This window comes from Pseudopipra pipra, chromosome 1 (genome assembly GCF_036250125.1).
Source record: "Pseudopipra pipra isolate bDixPip1 chromosome 1, bDixPip1.hap1, whole genome shotgun sequence".
Classification (NCBI taxonomy): Eukaryota; Metazoa; Chordata; class Aves; order Passeriformes; family Pipridae; genus Pseudopipra; species Pseudopipra pipra.
The window spans coordinates 117,155,033-117,171,271 of NC_087549.1; the positions used below are offsets into that span (position 1 = coordinate 117,155,033).

The following is a 16,239-nucleotide window of genomic DNA, read 5'->3' on the forward strand; positions in this document are numbered from 1 at the left end:
AGTTTTTGTTGATTTATTTACTAACTGCTTTTAGAAGCAAATGAAACGACTAGAACGTTTACTGCTCTGATATAAAAGAACATTTTGAGTAATAAGGGTGGCGTTTTTTTAAACTACTTACTACCCTTTTGGCACACCAGGGAGAGAGTGCTAGAGACCCTCCTTCATGCAGACCAGAGGCCACACCACTGATCATAACAAGGGCTTGGCGATTCTGCAGGATGACTCTGAAGTTAGTTGTTGGTTGATCTCTTCCTGCATTTGGAGTTAGATGTGTCTGAGTATGTGAAATGGGTTATATATTTAGGAGGGATTTCAGCTGCATCCATTTAGAAAGCCTTAAGGAGCTGGCTGGTTCTTTTATTCAAAAGGAAATGCAAAAAATGCAAAGGAGTCCACTAAATTTCAAGTATGTAAAAAAAAAATAAAATTGTTCAGTATAAGAAGAGTTCTTCATGACTGTTTATAAACTTCACTAAAACATGCAAGTGGAAGCACTTAACAGCATAAACCTTCACTGTTAAAAGACAACAGTCAGCTAATTTCATTTATTAGAAGTCTAAATATAAAATAGTGCAATCCAGGTGATTAAAATAGTTGCATGCTGTTCAAACAAAATAGTTTTGCAAAACATTCAATCAAAGATTTAATCCATGAATTTAAATTTCATGCCAAAATTTAACAGTCAATTCAAAAGGGCAAAAGTTGGGCACATCTATTCCATGGCTTCTCTAAGTTCAACGTTAAGTTTAAATCAATTATTGCCAAACACAAGCCACATTCTTCTCTAACAAGAAACATTGCAGCTAGTTTCTTAAGGTACAACAAAAGCAAAATTTGCAATTAACATTTCATACATTATAGAAAGGTAAACTCACAGAATGTGAGCCAACAACCACACGTCAATTTTTAAACCACATCTCACCCTCATTGTTTCAGTCCAAAAAACCTGAACCTTAGGTTCTTTTAATGACCTGTAAACTCAAAAAAAATGCTGGAAAAATCATGCTTCTCAACAAGAAAACAAATCCCAAAAGCCAAAACCAACAAACAAATTACATTATAACTATCAAAGAATTCCAGAACAGGATGAGGTTGGAAGGGGCCTCTGGAGGTCATCTTCTCCAACTCTCCTCATCAAGCAGGGCTACTTGCAGCCAGTTGCCCAGGACTGTCCAGACTGCTTTTGAATATCATCAAGGATGGAAACTCCACAACCTCCCCGGGCAACCTGTGCCAGTGCTTAGTCAACTTTATAGTGAAAAAGTGTTTTCTGATGTTCAGACTGAGCCTCCTTGTTTCAGTTTGCGCCCATTGCCTCTTGTCCTGTCAGTGGCACATTTGAAAAGGCTCCATCTTCTTTACACCCTCTTGCTATTTAAAAACTTGGGTAAGATCCCCCTGGGCTTCCTCTTCCCTAAAGAATTTCATTTTAACAGAAGCTATCCAGTAAATACCACCAAAAATGATGATCCACAACACACATTAATCTTGCCTTTAAAAATATCTTTTGTGTTAAAATAAGTTACCTATCCAATAAAATCATTGAAAACGAAATTTGTAAAGGTGAAGAAGTTAGATATGATTAGTTGACATTTCTCCAATGCACAACTTATTTCCTGGACTTTCTGGTTTTTTCTTCAGGAAGAACTAAGGAATAAAGAAGCAAATGGACATCTATCTGAAGGTTTGCCTATGTCTAAATTTTCACCGTTCAAGAAAAACACAATTTAACACTATTTTTAGCTAAAACAGTCAAAAAAACTGAAAGAACATTTAGAAACAAGGTTTACATTGATTCAGTTTAAAATCAATAGACTTAATATAACTCTAAACAAGACAGAAACCAAGGAATTAAAAAAAAAAAAATCTATCTGGACACATTTTAATTAAGTTCAAAACTAATTCAACCAATTCATCAGTTTTTGTAGCCTGCATTTTTAGAAAATGCTGATGATTCAAGCCACTGTATCAAGGGTATGGAAGAACATGGAGCAGAAGCTGGAAGAAAAGAGCATAAGGCTTGCAAGCCAAATGTTTTGCTAAAGGGTGAATGAAGTGGTGGGCAAAGTTAATCTGTAAACTCAGTGGAAATTTTAGGACTGGATGGCATTTACACTTGAAAAACAGATACTAATACACTGTCTCTCCACCTATAAGCAGCAAATTTACCTTTTTCTATTTTCTAGACAACTATTTTTTGTTTCTTTTTGGTTTTGTTTTAAAACTTGCTTCCAACGAATTCAGCAAAATAAATTGAAATGCAGTAACAGCAACTATTATGCAATTGAGTCTTCTCTCCATTACTTATCACCGTGCACTACTATTTCTAATTTCATTTCAATCGATACACAGCCAGAAAGAACGCTTATTTTGTAGCCTTTGTAATTGTTACAATATAAATGCTGAAGTTACTTATCTATATCTTTGATAGGCATCTGATAAACATTATATTGTTTAAAAATACCCATCTTCCTGCTAGATATTTTTTCTCTTTTCCTATTTGCATTAAGTAAGCTCTAATCGGTTTGGTAGTGTGCACAACACGTAGCATTCACTGCACTTATATAACACATCCATTTATCCAAGAAAAAAAAACCCTTTCATGTATTTCTTCTTAGTAACTCAGTGTAAACGGCTACTAAAATTTGACATTATCGGTGCCCATTAAGATAAGAAAAATGAAAGCAGATACTGAAGTATAGTAGATAGCTAGACAGCTTCTGTAGTTGGACAGTCCCACATCACTGTGCTACTCACTAATCATCTCTGTGTGTTTTCTCTTTGAAACATTCTTCTATTGCTGAGCTATAACAAACAAACCATGTATGGATGATTATGCCACTGCACTAACAATTACAAGTTGGCCCTTTTCCATTTTGCTTGTTAAAATCTTCATTAGTCATGTGGAAAGCTACTAAGCCATACAGAATCTACAAATGTTACAGAAATGTATGGAAACATTTAGGACTGAAAACAATCCATTTAAGCATTTATGTTTCTTAGCCACAGGACTATAATGCATATCAAATAACAGAATTAAATTAACAAGCAAGTGGTCTCTTACCAGTTAAGTAATGAACTGTCCTCCTACAAAGTACTAATATGCAAACACCTTAGCCAGGAATTTATGCATTGTCATGGCAAAAATAATTCTCTTGACATAAACCACTAAGACAAGTTTATCTACACTTCTTGAAGTCTTAAAAGTAATTATTCTATCATTTTACTGTGCTTCATGCAAATTTTTTACATATTCGTAATGTAGTCTCTATAGCAGAGTTTTAATTCAGTCCAAAAGTCCAGTTATTTAATACAAAATTTGCATCAAATTAACATCCTAAATAATAATAACAAAAACAAACCCCAAACAAACAGAACCCACTTTGCTGAAATATTAGCAACAAACAGATCACTAAACATAAGCCAGAAGTTTTCACGTGAATAAGGAAAAAGTCAGTTTGACAGTGCTGGAAAGAACCACAGTATTAGTTTAAAGATGGGTAATACTGTAGCAAAATAAATTAAAAATTCTCAAGGCTAAGAGACCCCTGCAACCAACAATTTTTAAACAGCACAGGAGGAAAAAATATCCTCTCAGGGGGTAGCAGGTGGAATAAAGTTTGTGCATTCTATTCAACTGAAGTGTTTCAAAATTCACAGTAAAATCATAATTCTGAAGACCCTAGGGTGAAAGGGGTTATGTAAATTGAATAAAGCCAGTCCCAGATTTTGGGACAGCCTCATCGCTCTCTGGGATATAGAACTGCATACAGCTGACCAGCTTCCTGAAAAAGTCATGCAGCTACCAAGAACACAAAGAGATCCAACCTGCTAACTTACAGCAATATTTACATGTTTCTGCACTGTTTCTCTGGGCACTGGGCAGCTTACAATTCCCCAAGCCCAGAGGGAAAAAAATTAAAGTTATCTTTAGAACCAACGTGAGACACGTGGGGCATGGAATAATCCTAGGAACTTGTGAGGCACAGTACAAATTGTAAACCTCTCAGATATATCAATAAGGTCAGGTCACAGTGTGTAAGGTGTCATATAAAAGGTAACAGTACAACTGCCAAAAGCAGCCACCAACACAGAAGAATTAGGATGTGTTGACAAGAGGAAATCAAGCTTAAAGTAATTCCCCTTAGCCCACACAGGGGTGTGGGGACCTACTCCTTGTAAGTTCTGTAAATACTTGGCATGTTTTTACTACTGCGTCCATTAGTGATATTTATACACAGTGATGACCTCGTTCTCTAATACAGTGAATAAACATGAGAGAAAAAAAATCAAGTATTTTGGTTGTGTATTTATCAGCATTTGGGCTCATTTAAATACTACTTGAATAACAACTATCTTTCTCAGCTGAGCAGAGCATCAGGTTGGCAGACTGTGCTTCAGTTCTTCTCAAAGTGACAATTAACCTTGATATCAGTCTGCAAAGTGCTCTGTACTGGCAGCAGAATAAAATTATCATTATCATATAAATCATAAAGATTCTACTGAAACTGAGATAGCTGTCATCCCTCAACTATTTGTATTCAGTAAGGAGCACAGCAGATTGTTGCAGAACATCTTCACCACACTGTTGGCTTTTGAGGCTGCATTTGTGGCTACCTGAAAATGTGTGACACAGGTATACCAAAAGACTCACAGTTACTATACATTATTAATTAAATATCTCTTAGAGAGGTTTGCGATGCAGGAGATCATTATACTTGAATCGTGAATTTAAATCTGATTTGCACTCCAGTAATTCCAGACACAAATGAGATTTTCAAGTTGATTATGTGATGCCTATCAGCTAGACAGTTTCCCATCCCAATGATACTTGTGATCGCTTGATCTTATTCTTCCAAGATTACTGCTTACAAACAAAAGCACAAAAAAACCCCAACAACAACAAACCCCAAAACTCCAATTTTGCTAACACTGGATCAAAATTCAAAATAGTCCTCTTACATGTATGCTTAAATCACTGTGTTGATAGACTGTTGAGGAATGTACTCAGACAACCAGGACTGCAGCAGTTCTGTCCACAACAGCCCATTGAAATGCCTATTAAGTAGATGCTTCTTCCCTTCTAGGCAGCCCGGACACACAGGGAAGGAAGAAAATTGAGTCATCTTCCCTAAAAATTTCCCACTTTTAAACACACCATGACAAGTGACTGTGAAAATGTTTACAGCCATATGACACTTCATTTTTGTAATGTGCACACTGTGTGTCAAAGTGTTTTACTGTTCTTGCTGCTACTGACAGGACATTGGTGTGAATAAGACATGGCAGTGAAGCAAGCCTTCTTTTAGAAATATTTTTATAGACTGACAGGTCTTATTTTGTCTGTAACAGAGCACAAATAAACAAACAGACAATTGTGTGGAAGGGCACATTGGGTGTTGCGTTTTTACCCCCAGCAAGAGCTGACTATTTTCTCTGAGCTAAACTACAGCAGATCTTATACAAGTACCTCAGGAAAGGGAGACTAAGAACCCAGTCTTTGTACCTGTGGCACAAACTCACTCCAGAGGATTGTTTTTGGCAGGTAATGTTGTAGATTGTATGCAGGAGATACAAGAAGCCACAGTTGTGTTTCTGACCCAGGAAGCAAAATCAGTTCTCTGAGAGGTGCGGTGTTAAAAAGTGCGCTCCCACAAAGCATTTGGAATGAGCAAGCCCAAGTGTATCCCATGATGTCCCCTGCAGAAAAATGAACTTACTTCAATACAAAATGGAGAAAGGCTAACTTCTCCAGTAATCAAAAGCCAGACACACTTCCAAAAATGGTTCAGTCAGGAACGCCCTGCTTTTCTAGCTATCCAACAAAATCTGAAATAATGGGAAAGGTCCATTTTCACACTAGAGACTCAGGCAAAATTCCTGTGCAAAACTCAAGCCCAGTTAACTTCAGCCAACAGCTTAACCTAGAACACTTAATGAATCCCATCCACAGTTAGTTCACGTTACTGCAAAAGCTACTGCTGCATTTACCATAGTGGTTCTGAAACTAATATTCTTGTGAACCTATCCTGGCTGCAAGCCCCAAATTTCAAACTTTATTTTTAATCCCTGGTTTGCAACTCTAAATGCCACAGCTATGAGCTTAGCAATCAATTACTTATATCAACAATTTTGAAATTGCATGATAGGCAGACATCTAATTTTTCAGTCATAAACTTCTCTGAAAATTAAATGAATTACATTCCGAATTACATTCCATCCATCCTCTCTTCATAGGTTATAACATACCTAATTTTATAGATAATACATATAATTATCCTATTTAGACTACCTATGATAGCAAATAATGAGACTGTACAGAATTTTAAAATTCTCTGAATCACATCTATGGAAAAAATGACCTTACAGTTGACACCATATAGTTATTTTAAGCATACTATAATTATCTTTAAAAACCCAAATCTATTTAGCTCAGAAGTACAAAGTCCTAAATACTGCCTTCTTATGTGTAAACAGACTAATCATAAATTAGTGTAATAAAACACTTAAAAATAAAAGCCATTTTAGAATTAGAACATTTTAAAATGTAAAATAAATCCAGTTTGTTACTACAGGTAACAACATTACCATTACTACAGGTAACACACATTACCCATAGAATTTTGATACATGCAGAAAATACTGCACTGGTGTCACAGAAAGAAAAAATTTCCTTTGGCAATTTTAAAGTTATAAGAAAAAGGATAAAAATCTCTATTAGATCTACAGTGTTTATATTCAGTGGTGATTACTGTCAATACCTCCCAAACAAAAGTTAAACCGAACTTCAGCTCATCTTGCAGAAATAAAAAGCCCTCCTTCCCCCAAAACCAACCTGTACTAAAAATGAGGCAATCATTTTGAAAGAATGAAATTATTCACTATTTCTCCACTGAACAATAATATTATTTTCTGATAAAGAAATTTCATTATGAAGTCACTACTGAATTTTATACAAAAAGATTGTCTACAGTCAGATAATCCAGAATAAATGCCTTCAAAAGCTTTAAAATTCTTAAATGCTATACTAAGCTCCAAATTCCATACAAGTTACAGTAAGATATAAATAATTTTAAAAAAGGATCATTAACAACAACACCCAAAACAGAAAAAACCTGGAGAAATTTTAAGTTGTCGGTTGTGTCAAGTGTTACTCAAGAGTAATTGCTGTCACTGTGTACCACTTATTCAAATAAAAATCTACTAAATTAAACACAAACCCTTACATTTCAGTTGTAGCTACAGAATTACCATCTTGATCTCCACGATATTTACAACATTAAAAGGCTGCAAGTATCACAAAAGCATACTATCACCCACCTATAGCCTCCTCTAGGCACAGTATGTATCTCAAGTTAATAAAGGCCACATAAATGTGGCTTTTGTACAGAGCAGATACTGAATTATGTATTTGATTACATATTTCTCCCTAAAAAAACCAGAATGTTAACATTAATCAGAGGAAACTTCAGATTCTGGCATAAATTTGACTATCATATAAAAGGTAATATTTAAAATACATAATGCCTTACCACACAAACACGAGTTGCCATATGTGAGGCACTGCTAAGCATGGTTTCTATTAAGCCAATACACAGTACCTGGCTTCTTTCCAAGAAACGTGGAAGTATTTAAAAAACCCTGTTTAATCCAATTCCACAGCCTTGAAACAAAAATAAATTAAAGTGTTGTAAGAACTGTTAAAATGAAAAATTAAAGGCATGTAAATAAGTGAAAAAAAAAAAGTCAGAAAAAATGAAAACAAAGATTATTTCAAGTAGATATCTTAATCGTAATTAGCAACATTTGGCATGTTTATGATATGATTCAAAGCTGCAGCCAATTAGATACCCCAAAAAGCTTGTAACAAAGCTGCAAATGTGTAACTACAGCATAAATAAGTTTTATTGCACACCAAGAAAACAGCACCCAGATCAATTTCATAGTTTGTTTCCAAAACACTGTAAAGCATGCTCTGGTACTAGTTCATGACTTTTTAGTCTTAAATAGCAGCTTTTCTGCCGGGAGATTTGGGAAAACAATTTCATTAAATTCAGACTATTAATTCTTAATCTGTATACATTCCATGTATACCAAGAATAAAAGAAAAATTACAGTGTTGCCTTAGACTGTCATGCCTATGCAAAAAAAACCCCAAAACAAAACCAGCAACAACAACAAAAAGCCAAAACAAACAAACAAACAAACAACCCCCCCAAAATAATAAAGTGCGCTAAGTTAATAGCCATTAAAAAACTGTACAATTGTGGTATTGAAACTGAGAAAGACTGATTTTTTTTTTTATTTTTTTTTTTAATTGATTTCCAAGGAGAGGGAAAAACACTATTTTTACTTTGGAAGGAATAAGAGGCACACAATAGCACTCAGGAAATGACATGAATTTGTCATATGTTTTTTCAAAGTTTTCTTAAAAAGGAAATTTTTAAATATTACAGAGAAGAGCAGAGTTCTAATTCTGCTCAAATGTGAGTGTACTGAAGACTACAGTGTTAGGCACTTCTGAGATGGTGCCATTTATTTAAGGAAACAAATATTTCATTATCAGTAATGCTGTCAGTTCCAACCGACAGACAAAATATCTTCCATTTTCTTCCATTTCCCCCATTTATTCAATAATGAGTAAATTACTAAAGGGTAATGAGTTGCTAATAAAAGCATGTTTTTTACATGATTATCATGAAATGGCAGTGACTGCTTGTTCAGTGCAACAGTCCCTACCACAGTCACACTTTCAAATAATTCCACTCTATCAAATTTCTGTAAAGAAATTGATCCTTACATAGTTTTCATACAAGGCATTAGTCTATATTTGAGGAAAAAAATAGGAAAAAAGCCCCACAGAAATAGCTAACTACATTTAAAAGCCACATGTTCAGATATTTCTCTGCGAAGTCTCCTAACAATGGTGTAAAGTCTCAGCCAAGGTAGTTTTGTTTCCCTTGATGGCAAGCAATGATTGTTTTACACACTTATTTTAGGTTTTGGTGGTGGGAAAAGGTCTTTCTGTGTGTTTTATGAGGGCTGTACTGAGGAGATTAGAAAAACATGCATATAAATATCAGTTTTATATTATAAACCAAATTCTGGCTCACAGGGGGGGAAAAAACAACCAAAAAACCCACAAAAAAACCAAACCAAAAACCCACCTTTGTTTAGCTACTTAGGAGAAGGCAAAAGAAACGTCTGTGAAAGGTGGTCTGAAAAATTCTGGAGCTGAAAGCATTGGGGATTGCTCTTGTACTTCCTAGGAGACTGACTTACAAAGACCAGCTGCAACTCAATATGAAACTGCTGGAAGAGAATTTCTCTGTTCAGAATTCCCCACACTAAAAGCATCAAAGTGTTTCATTTTACCCTTGTTACAGTTCTTCACACTACCTCCCCCAACTTACAATTTAAACTAGAGCTTTAGTTATCTTCCACACTAAGCACATTGCAAATATCAAGGAACCCTTCCATGTCCATCACAGGCTGCTTTTTGAGTACTTTTCTGCCCTTTCCCGCTTCAAGGAATGTGTGATCATCATGACCCCCCTTTATGCCCCAATCTCATTTCCCTGCTTCAACTATGCCATGGGATGTGCTCTGGCATCTCCCTGACCTTCCAAATGTGCACTCACACAGTGCTTGCTGAAGTATTCGTATTCTTCTCTAATATTAGTTTCTCTTTTCTTTTCCTCCTGGGAGAGAAGTTGTCATCATTCAAAAACTGGGAGAACTGGCAGAAATCGCATGGAGGTATTGTTATGCTGGGAGGTATTAATGGATGTTGTCAGACAGTTCTTTACTTCCTCATCATTGAGTGAAGTTGCCAGACCTGGCAAGCAGCCAGCAGCAGGTTCCCTTTACTGCCTTTTTTCTATTTCCCCTCTCATCTTCATGAAAGTTGCTAACATTTCAAGCCACCAATAGCCACAATACATCCTGAAGCTTTTGAGTGTTGCATCTAATCATCCTAAAATCATCCCACAACCGCAAGCAGAAATGCAATCAAGCAGATATTCAGAACTCAGTTTATTCAATGAAAACAAACAAACAAAAAGCTCATTGCTCTCTAATTTAATTTTTTCATATCAAACATATATTTTCAAAGATATCAGATCGCTGAAGAAACACCAGCTATATTTTAGATGGTCTTCCAAGTACACTGCATCTCGACACATGGAAGACCCATGAAAAGAAACATCTGTGCATTATTTTTTAAAGAAAGATTCTCTGTGAACACTGAAAGGTCACTTTTACAGTTAAAATAAACAGGTATTTTAAATAGATGTTTTAATACAGCTACATGCTTCAGACCTGAAAGCACAAATTACAGTCCTGCACTGCCTTAAAAGAAAATGACTAAAGGAATGAAATGATTACATATTAAAAAGTAACCTGACATTTTTCATCTGAGGTACTTCAAGGTCCCAAGGTAATAAAGCGAAAAACCCCACTAGTTATAAAAACCAGGCAAGCTAACTCAGGTGATAAAATATAATCCCAGTGCGATCGTTAACTTGCATGTTTTTGGGACATGTTTCTTGATTCTTTTGAAGCACAAAGGGACTCAAAATTTAAAAACAAAGCAGTTACAGTGAGCACTCAAATAGATTTTTCATTTATCCCTATCCTCGATTGTTAATACCTCGTGGATTTAAAACCAACAGTATCCTGCACATTAATATCAACCACTTGTATGCTTATCTTTTTGATTACATTTTGTTATTTCCCGTAAATTCTAAAGAGGGTAGGCAAAATTATATACAATGTTCTGTGTTACATTTTCTCTAGAAGGTTATAGAGAACCAACAGCCTATAAAAGTAAGCTTATACAGGCAGAAGGTAAACTCCATGAATAACAGAATGGAAATGCAGCCTGGATTCAGGCTGGAAATGTTTGTGAGAAAAAACATTCAAAGAAAGCATTTGTTACTCCAGTTTTCATCCTGCTCACACATTAGCATCACATGCATCGCAGTCACGTGTCTGTGGCAAGAGATTGATGCATCCCTAACTCAAACAATCAAAATCACTGAGCACAATTGCACAGCAAATACTTACTGTACCTGCTTCTCTAGGTCCCTAAACTTCTCTCTCTCTGCATTGTAGAGCAAGGCTCACTACCTTTTGCCGCCCAGTCTTCCCAGGATATTATGCTACCATTCGTTTTCTGCTCCTGATACTTGTGACATCTCTTTAGCTTTTAAGTAGCACTAGGTAGGAGTTTAAACAGGTGGCTCTGAGAACAATAACTGAAATTGATAGAATTCACATAGTCTCTGAGTTGTGAAGATCCAGCCTCAGCATTTCAGCAAAAACAGTCAGAGCAATATTAAACAGGAATGCTGGGCTCCATACAGTCATTAATAGCAAGAGACATCCACGAGGCACAATGAACTCTCCCTAAGCCAAATAGAATATTTTGCCACTCCACTACATCACCCCAAAAAGAAGTGTGTTTTAAGTATTTTCAGTGTGATTAGTTTTCACAAGCAAAATACTAGGATCAATTTTGGGTTCTTATCAATTTTGCAGATAGTTTAAAAAGCAAGGAATCAACGTAATGATTTCAAACTAATAGAAAAGACTACATGCAGGGTTTTAAACTGATGGTTTTGGAATGAGAACCAGTCAATTTGCCAACTAAGTTGCACAGTCCTTTACAGTATACATCTGAGCCTCAAGCACTACCTATATTGCTACAGGGAAAAAGAAATAAAACATATAAAGCATAATGGAAATTGCAGTAAATACACAGAAAATAGAAGAATGGTGAAAAATACACTAAAGAACATCAAAAGGAAACATGAAGGGGAAGACAGGTAATATCAGTGACTTAACAGGAAAAATTTGGAGCAGTTGCTCCAAGTGGTGTCCACTGAGAGCTGCTATTCACTTTGTGCTGGCTCTCCTTGTTTCCAGCTGTTAAGTTCACATTGAAAGAAGCTAAAAATACATTAAATACTTTCCAAATATTATTTTCCCACGTAAGCAATTGGTATAAGTTGCCACAGAGATGTTGTTCTCTTGCCAGTGAGAAGGGAAATAGTATACAATGCTGACAATAGAAGTTGTATTCTATGACATCTATTGTCTTGGACAAGAGGCAGTCCAAAATATGGGAAAGTTTGAAAAGGCATTATTTTAGCTACAAGATTTCCCAACTACTCCCTGCTTTCCGCAAGGCCATATATGAAAATGATACTTAAATATTAAGTTTTTATCGCCTGAGAGAAAAGGTATACTCTGCACTACTCAGAGGTATAGTATGTGCAACATTTCTTGTAATAAAGCTTTGGCATTTCAATGAGGTGGAAAAAGAAGAGTGGCCAATGTCTACAATTTAGGCCTATTGCCTCCTGACAAACTGAAATTTCACAATACTGCAAATTTAAAACACATATGTACCTCCTTTGCATTCAGGACTCTCCTTGACAGTAAATTCAGCTCAACAAAAAAGTAAAATGAGGGGAAGGATGGGACAACATATACTGAAAACTATCCAGTTCTTTCTGTTAAATGTGAAGCATAACAGGCTTTTTTATTACATGCCTTCCTCCAAAAATAGCAATGATTACACTGCTCAACTCCCACACTCCTCCTCAGCTTGGCTTCTTTATGCTTCGAACATTATACATTCTCAGTCCTGAGGAAGAAGCCAAAGTTTGTGGAGTCCAGAGGACTCTTTCCATCACCCAGTACCCAAACTACAGAATATGAATACCTAGGGAGGCAGGCAACTCTTAGTTTCTTATAACACCAAATCTTCTTTTAAAGCCAAAAGTGACAGATTTTTTTTATGAACTCTAAAACCCACAGCTTTCCACATTTTTGGAAAGATGCTGCAAGTCGCAGCAGTGATAATCTGCCAATTACAAGGCACATTTGTGAGCAAGACTTTTTTTGTCTTCCAGACAAACACAAAGATTATACAGCCTATTCTCTTCATGAGGATGAGGCAGGGGAAATGTTAAGATTGCAGCTGCTGCAGCAGTGGAAGCTGCAACTGCTTTGGAGCTTGTACCGACTGTGTAGCCAACATACCATTGAGGGATGCTGAGGATGATGTACTACAGACACTGTTCCATTTTGGTTTTTTTTCCTGAATGGGAAAAACCTGAAGCTTTGGCCTGCTGTATTTAACGGAAAGTCTTGCAAACCTACTTGCAATGTTCCACCCAAGTTCCAATACAGCTCCATATCCTGCCCATCAGAACTTCCTAAGTAACTACTTAAGATAGTATTCTTGAATAATAAAGCTTTCTTCATGCCTTCTATACATTTAGTTTGGGGATTTATCACATTCCTATTGCCCAATCTTAGTTTAGTTTATATATAAAAGTGAAGGCAAGCTGGAATCACAACCGTTTCAAGTGGCCTACATCTGTAAGGAATTTATATTTATAAAATATGGCTGGGATTTTTTAACAGAAAATATAACATCTTATAACAATGATCTAAATTTCACTAAACCCAAGAAAGAACGTATCAATACTTTAGGGTAAGATATACTGTACAATAGCTCAGCTTTCTTCATTATTATCTGAAGAATCATGTCTGGCTGATGTATTTATTTTGTAATGTTTAACTATAATAGAAAATAGATGAAGTTTAAATGAAAACACTGTTTAGACTATGTCAACAGAGCATAAAACTAAATGAAGTGATTCTGTATTGACTATAAAAACATATTTGATAATAGTAAAGTTACTAATGGTTATCTATCAAGATCACAACATGAAGTAATTCTGCATCTTCAGAACTGTGTTAAAGCAGCAGACACATGAAGTTAGATGTAATTTTGTGATTTTGCAAAACAGCATCACGCAGTGCACTTTATTGCTATTTTATCATTAGTGTAAATAATTCAACAAACCCAGGAAATCTCCAGCTCGCTTGGTTTTTTTTTAAATTGCAAGTCACCAAAGGGCTTTCCACTAAGACAGCCAATGCTCACTTTACACTTGCTAGCAAAAGAAAATCAAATATAACACTATCTTGTATACCGAAACAACTGCTTTGTTATAAAGAGAAGGCTTCAGAAAACTAGAAAAAATGACACTGCTGTAAAAACTGCAAGCCTTTTACACTCAGTTCAAAGACATGCATTCTTCTACAACAGACTGAAGTTTTATATTCATCTCAGCAATCAGTCCACTAATAGGCATCAGTCATCAACACTGAAGTAAAACCTGCCATATGAAACTGCTTTGATGTGATTGAAGACTCACACACAGTCATAAGTATGACAGAACAGCTTAGCTATTAAAATGTTTTATCTAGCAAAAAACTGTTGATCCTAATTGACTGAAATACTCCTTGAACACTATTACTGCAAGGCTACTTCACTACGTAGAGCTTCAGTATGTAGCCACTTAACTTATATATATCTTGAGATCCAGCACAACCACATCAAATCTTGTTAGACTGTCTTCTCACACATACTTTTGTCACGAGACCAAAACAATAAAGCTGACTGTCATTTTTACTACCAGTTGCTTAGTTAATTCGATACTGAAACGTACTGGGATTCATTACAAAAGCTGCATGCAATCAGCTATTTCTTTTTCCTGCACTAATAGAACGAAACCTACTAACCACATCAGTTGAAATGGGTTGGCGGGACTGGGTGGAAGCTATTTTTCTCCACCAAGCCCAACTTCCCACCACAAGAAGTGCAGGGGCAGGGGCTCCTTTAAGCAGCACTGTGCAGCCCTGGCCCAGCTCCAACACTGACCGTATGTCAAGCTGACAGATAAGAAGCCCGAGACAGCCATCTGAAAACAACTGCATACAGCCCCTGCCACCAGACAGCGAGGGTTTCTAGGTCTACCTCATCATTCACTGCAAAGCCAATTTTAAACACACCAAAAGTAAATGTACCTGACCAAGAAAAACCCACCAAAACCAAACCAAACAAACACATTGACATTATTAGAAAGTCTATATGACTAGATACTCTATTTCAGGAAGTTTCCACCCAACATCATAATCGATCACCACAAACACAGTCAGAAAATTAATCATAGTTTGTGCCTATAACATATTCTTTTCTCCTTTATATTCACAGTGTTTTAACAAATTGCAAGAAAAAGGAATCAAACATACCAAGCAACCTCCACCAAGATTACATTTTACAGAATCAAACAAAATGCTATCAATTTAATGCCTCAAATGAAGGGTCATTTGATTTTTGCCCTGTATATATCCATGCATCACAGAGTTCACCCATTTTTACCATTACTTAGGTTACTGGGAAGTATGTCATACGTTGCCTACATGTCCTTACATGTAGGCAACATATTATCTATCAGCTTTTATTCCAAAATTACTAGGTAATCAGCACAAAGGAATAGCTAAAATTTACTCCAGTCCCCTATGCAGTTTCCATAATTCCATATATTTCATTTCCATATTCCAAATTAGTAAAATCCAGGTGAACTTACCTACAGTTTGGAGGAGGGTCTAATGTAATTTCTGCAAGTTCCTTCTGAATTCTTAAGAGAAAAAAAAAATATTATCAGGACTTTTTTTGCAATCTGTTTCTTTCAACTTTATGAACATTTCTACAGCAATCAATAGGAACAAAATATAATTCTTAAAATTTCTGATGAAAAGCTGATGCTAAAAGGTTTCATGAAACTGCACAAGAACATGTGGAAGCAAACGTTAAATCTTTTCTGAAAAATGAATTTCCAATATGGGACAAATGCTATGAGCAGCCACCTAGAAAATCACACTTTTTCTATAGGTCAGGGTTCTCAAGTCCTTTGCTCACTTACACAATTACTAAATGTCTCATGCATCCTCTTTCTCTATTTCTCCTCTGCCTGTATGTCTTACAAGCTCTTGCACTCTAGAATATTTAGCTTCTTAATGTATATCGTACTAGCAGGGTAAAACCTCCCAACTTCCAAGAATAATTGTCTCTCACCCTCCCAGAATGAGCCCATGCTGGTCTTCTTCATAACCTCCTCCTAGGTACTGCAGGTCTGCTATCAGGCTCCCCCAGAGTGAGGTGCTCCAGCTCCCTGGCTAGCTTGGGGTTGTACTGCTGGACTTGCTCTGCTATGTGCCTTCTTTTTACTGGGGGATCAAAATCAGGTAAATGTTATCCCAGGTACGGTCTAATGAGAGCTGAGTAATGGGAGATAAATCTCTTCCATCTGCCTATGGACTGTTAATACATCCCAGGAGGCAGTCAGCTTTTGTTGCTGCCTCACACTGAGC

The 16,239-nt window shown here is 36.2% G+C and overlaps 1 protein-coding gene across 4 annotated transcripts in view; it reads right to left on the bottom strand.

The window, feature by feature from the left end:
- UBE2E2 (ubiquitin conjugating enzyme E2 E2) overlaps window positions 1–16,239 on the bottom strand; it is a 205,894-nt gene that overhangs the window by 177,418 nt on the left and 12,237 nt on the right. For 2 of the 4 annotated variants that reach the window (XM_064673110.1, XM_064673130.1), the window contains exon 3: window positions 15,456–15,506. The exons of the other annotated variants lie outside the window; for them this stretch is intronic. In XM_064673110.1, the coding sequence (XP_064529180.1) occupies window positions 15,456–15,506 (51 nt within the window). The remainder of the gene's footprint in view (window positions 1–15,455; window positions 15,507–16,239) is intronic. 4 annotated transcript variants of the gene reach the window in all.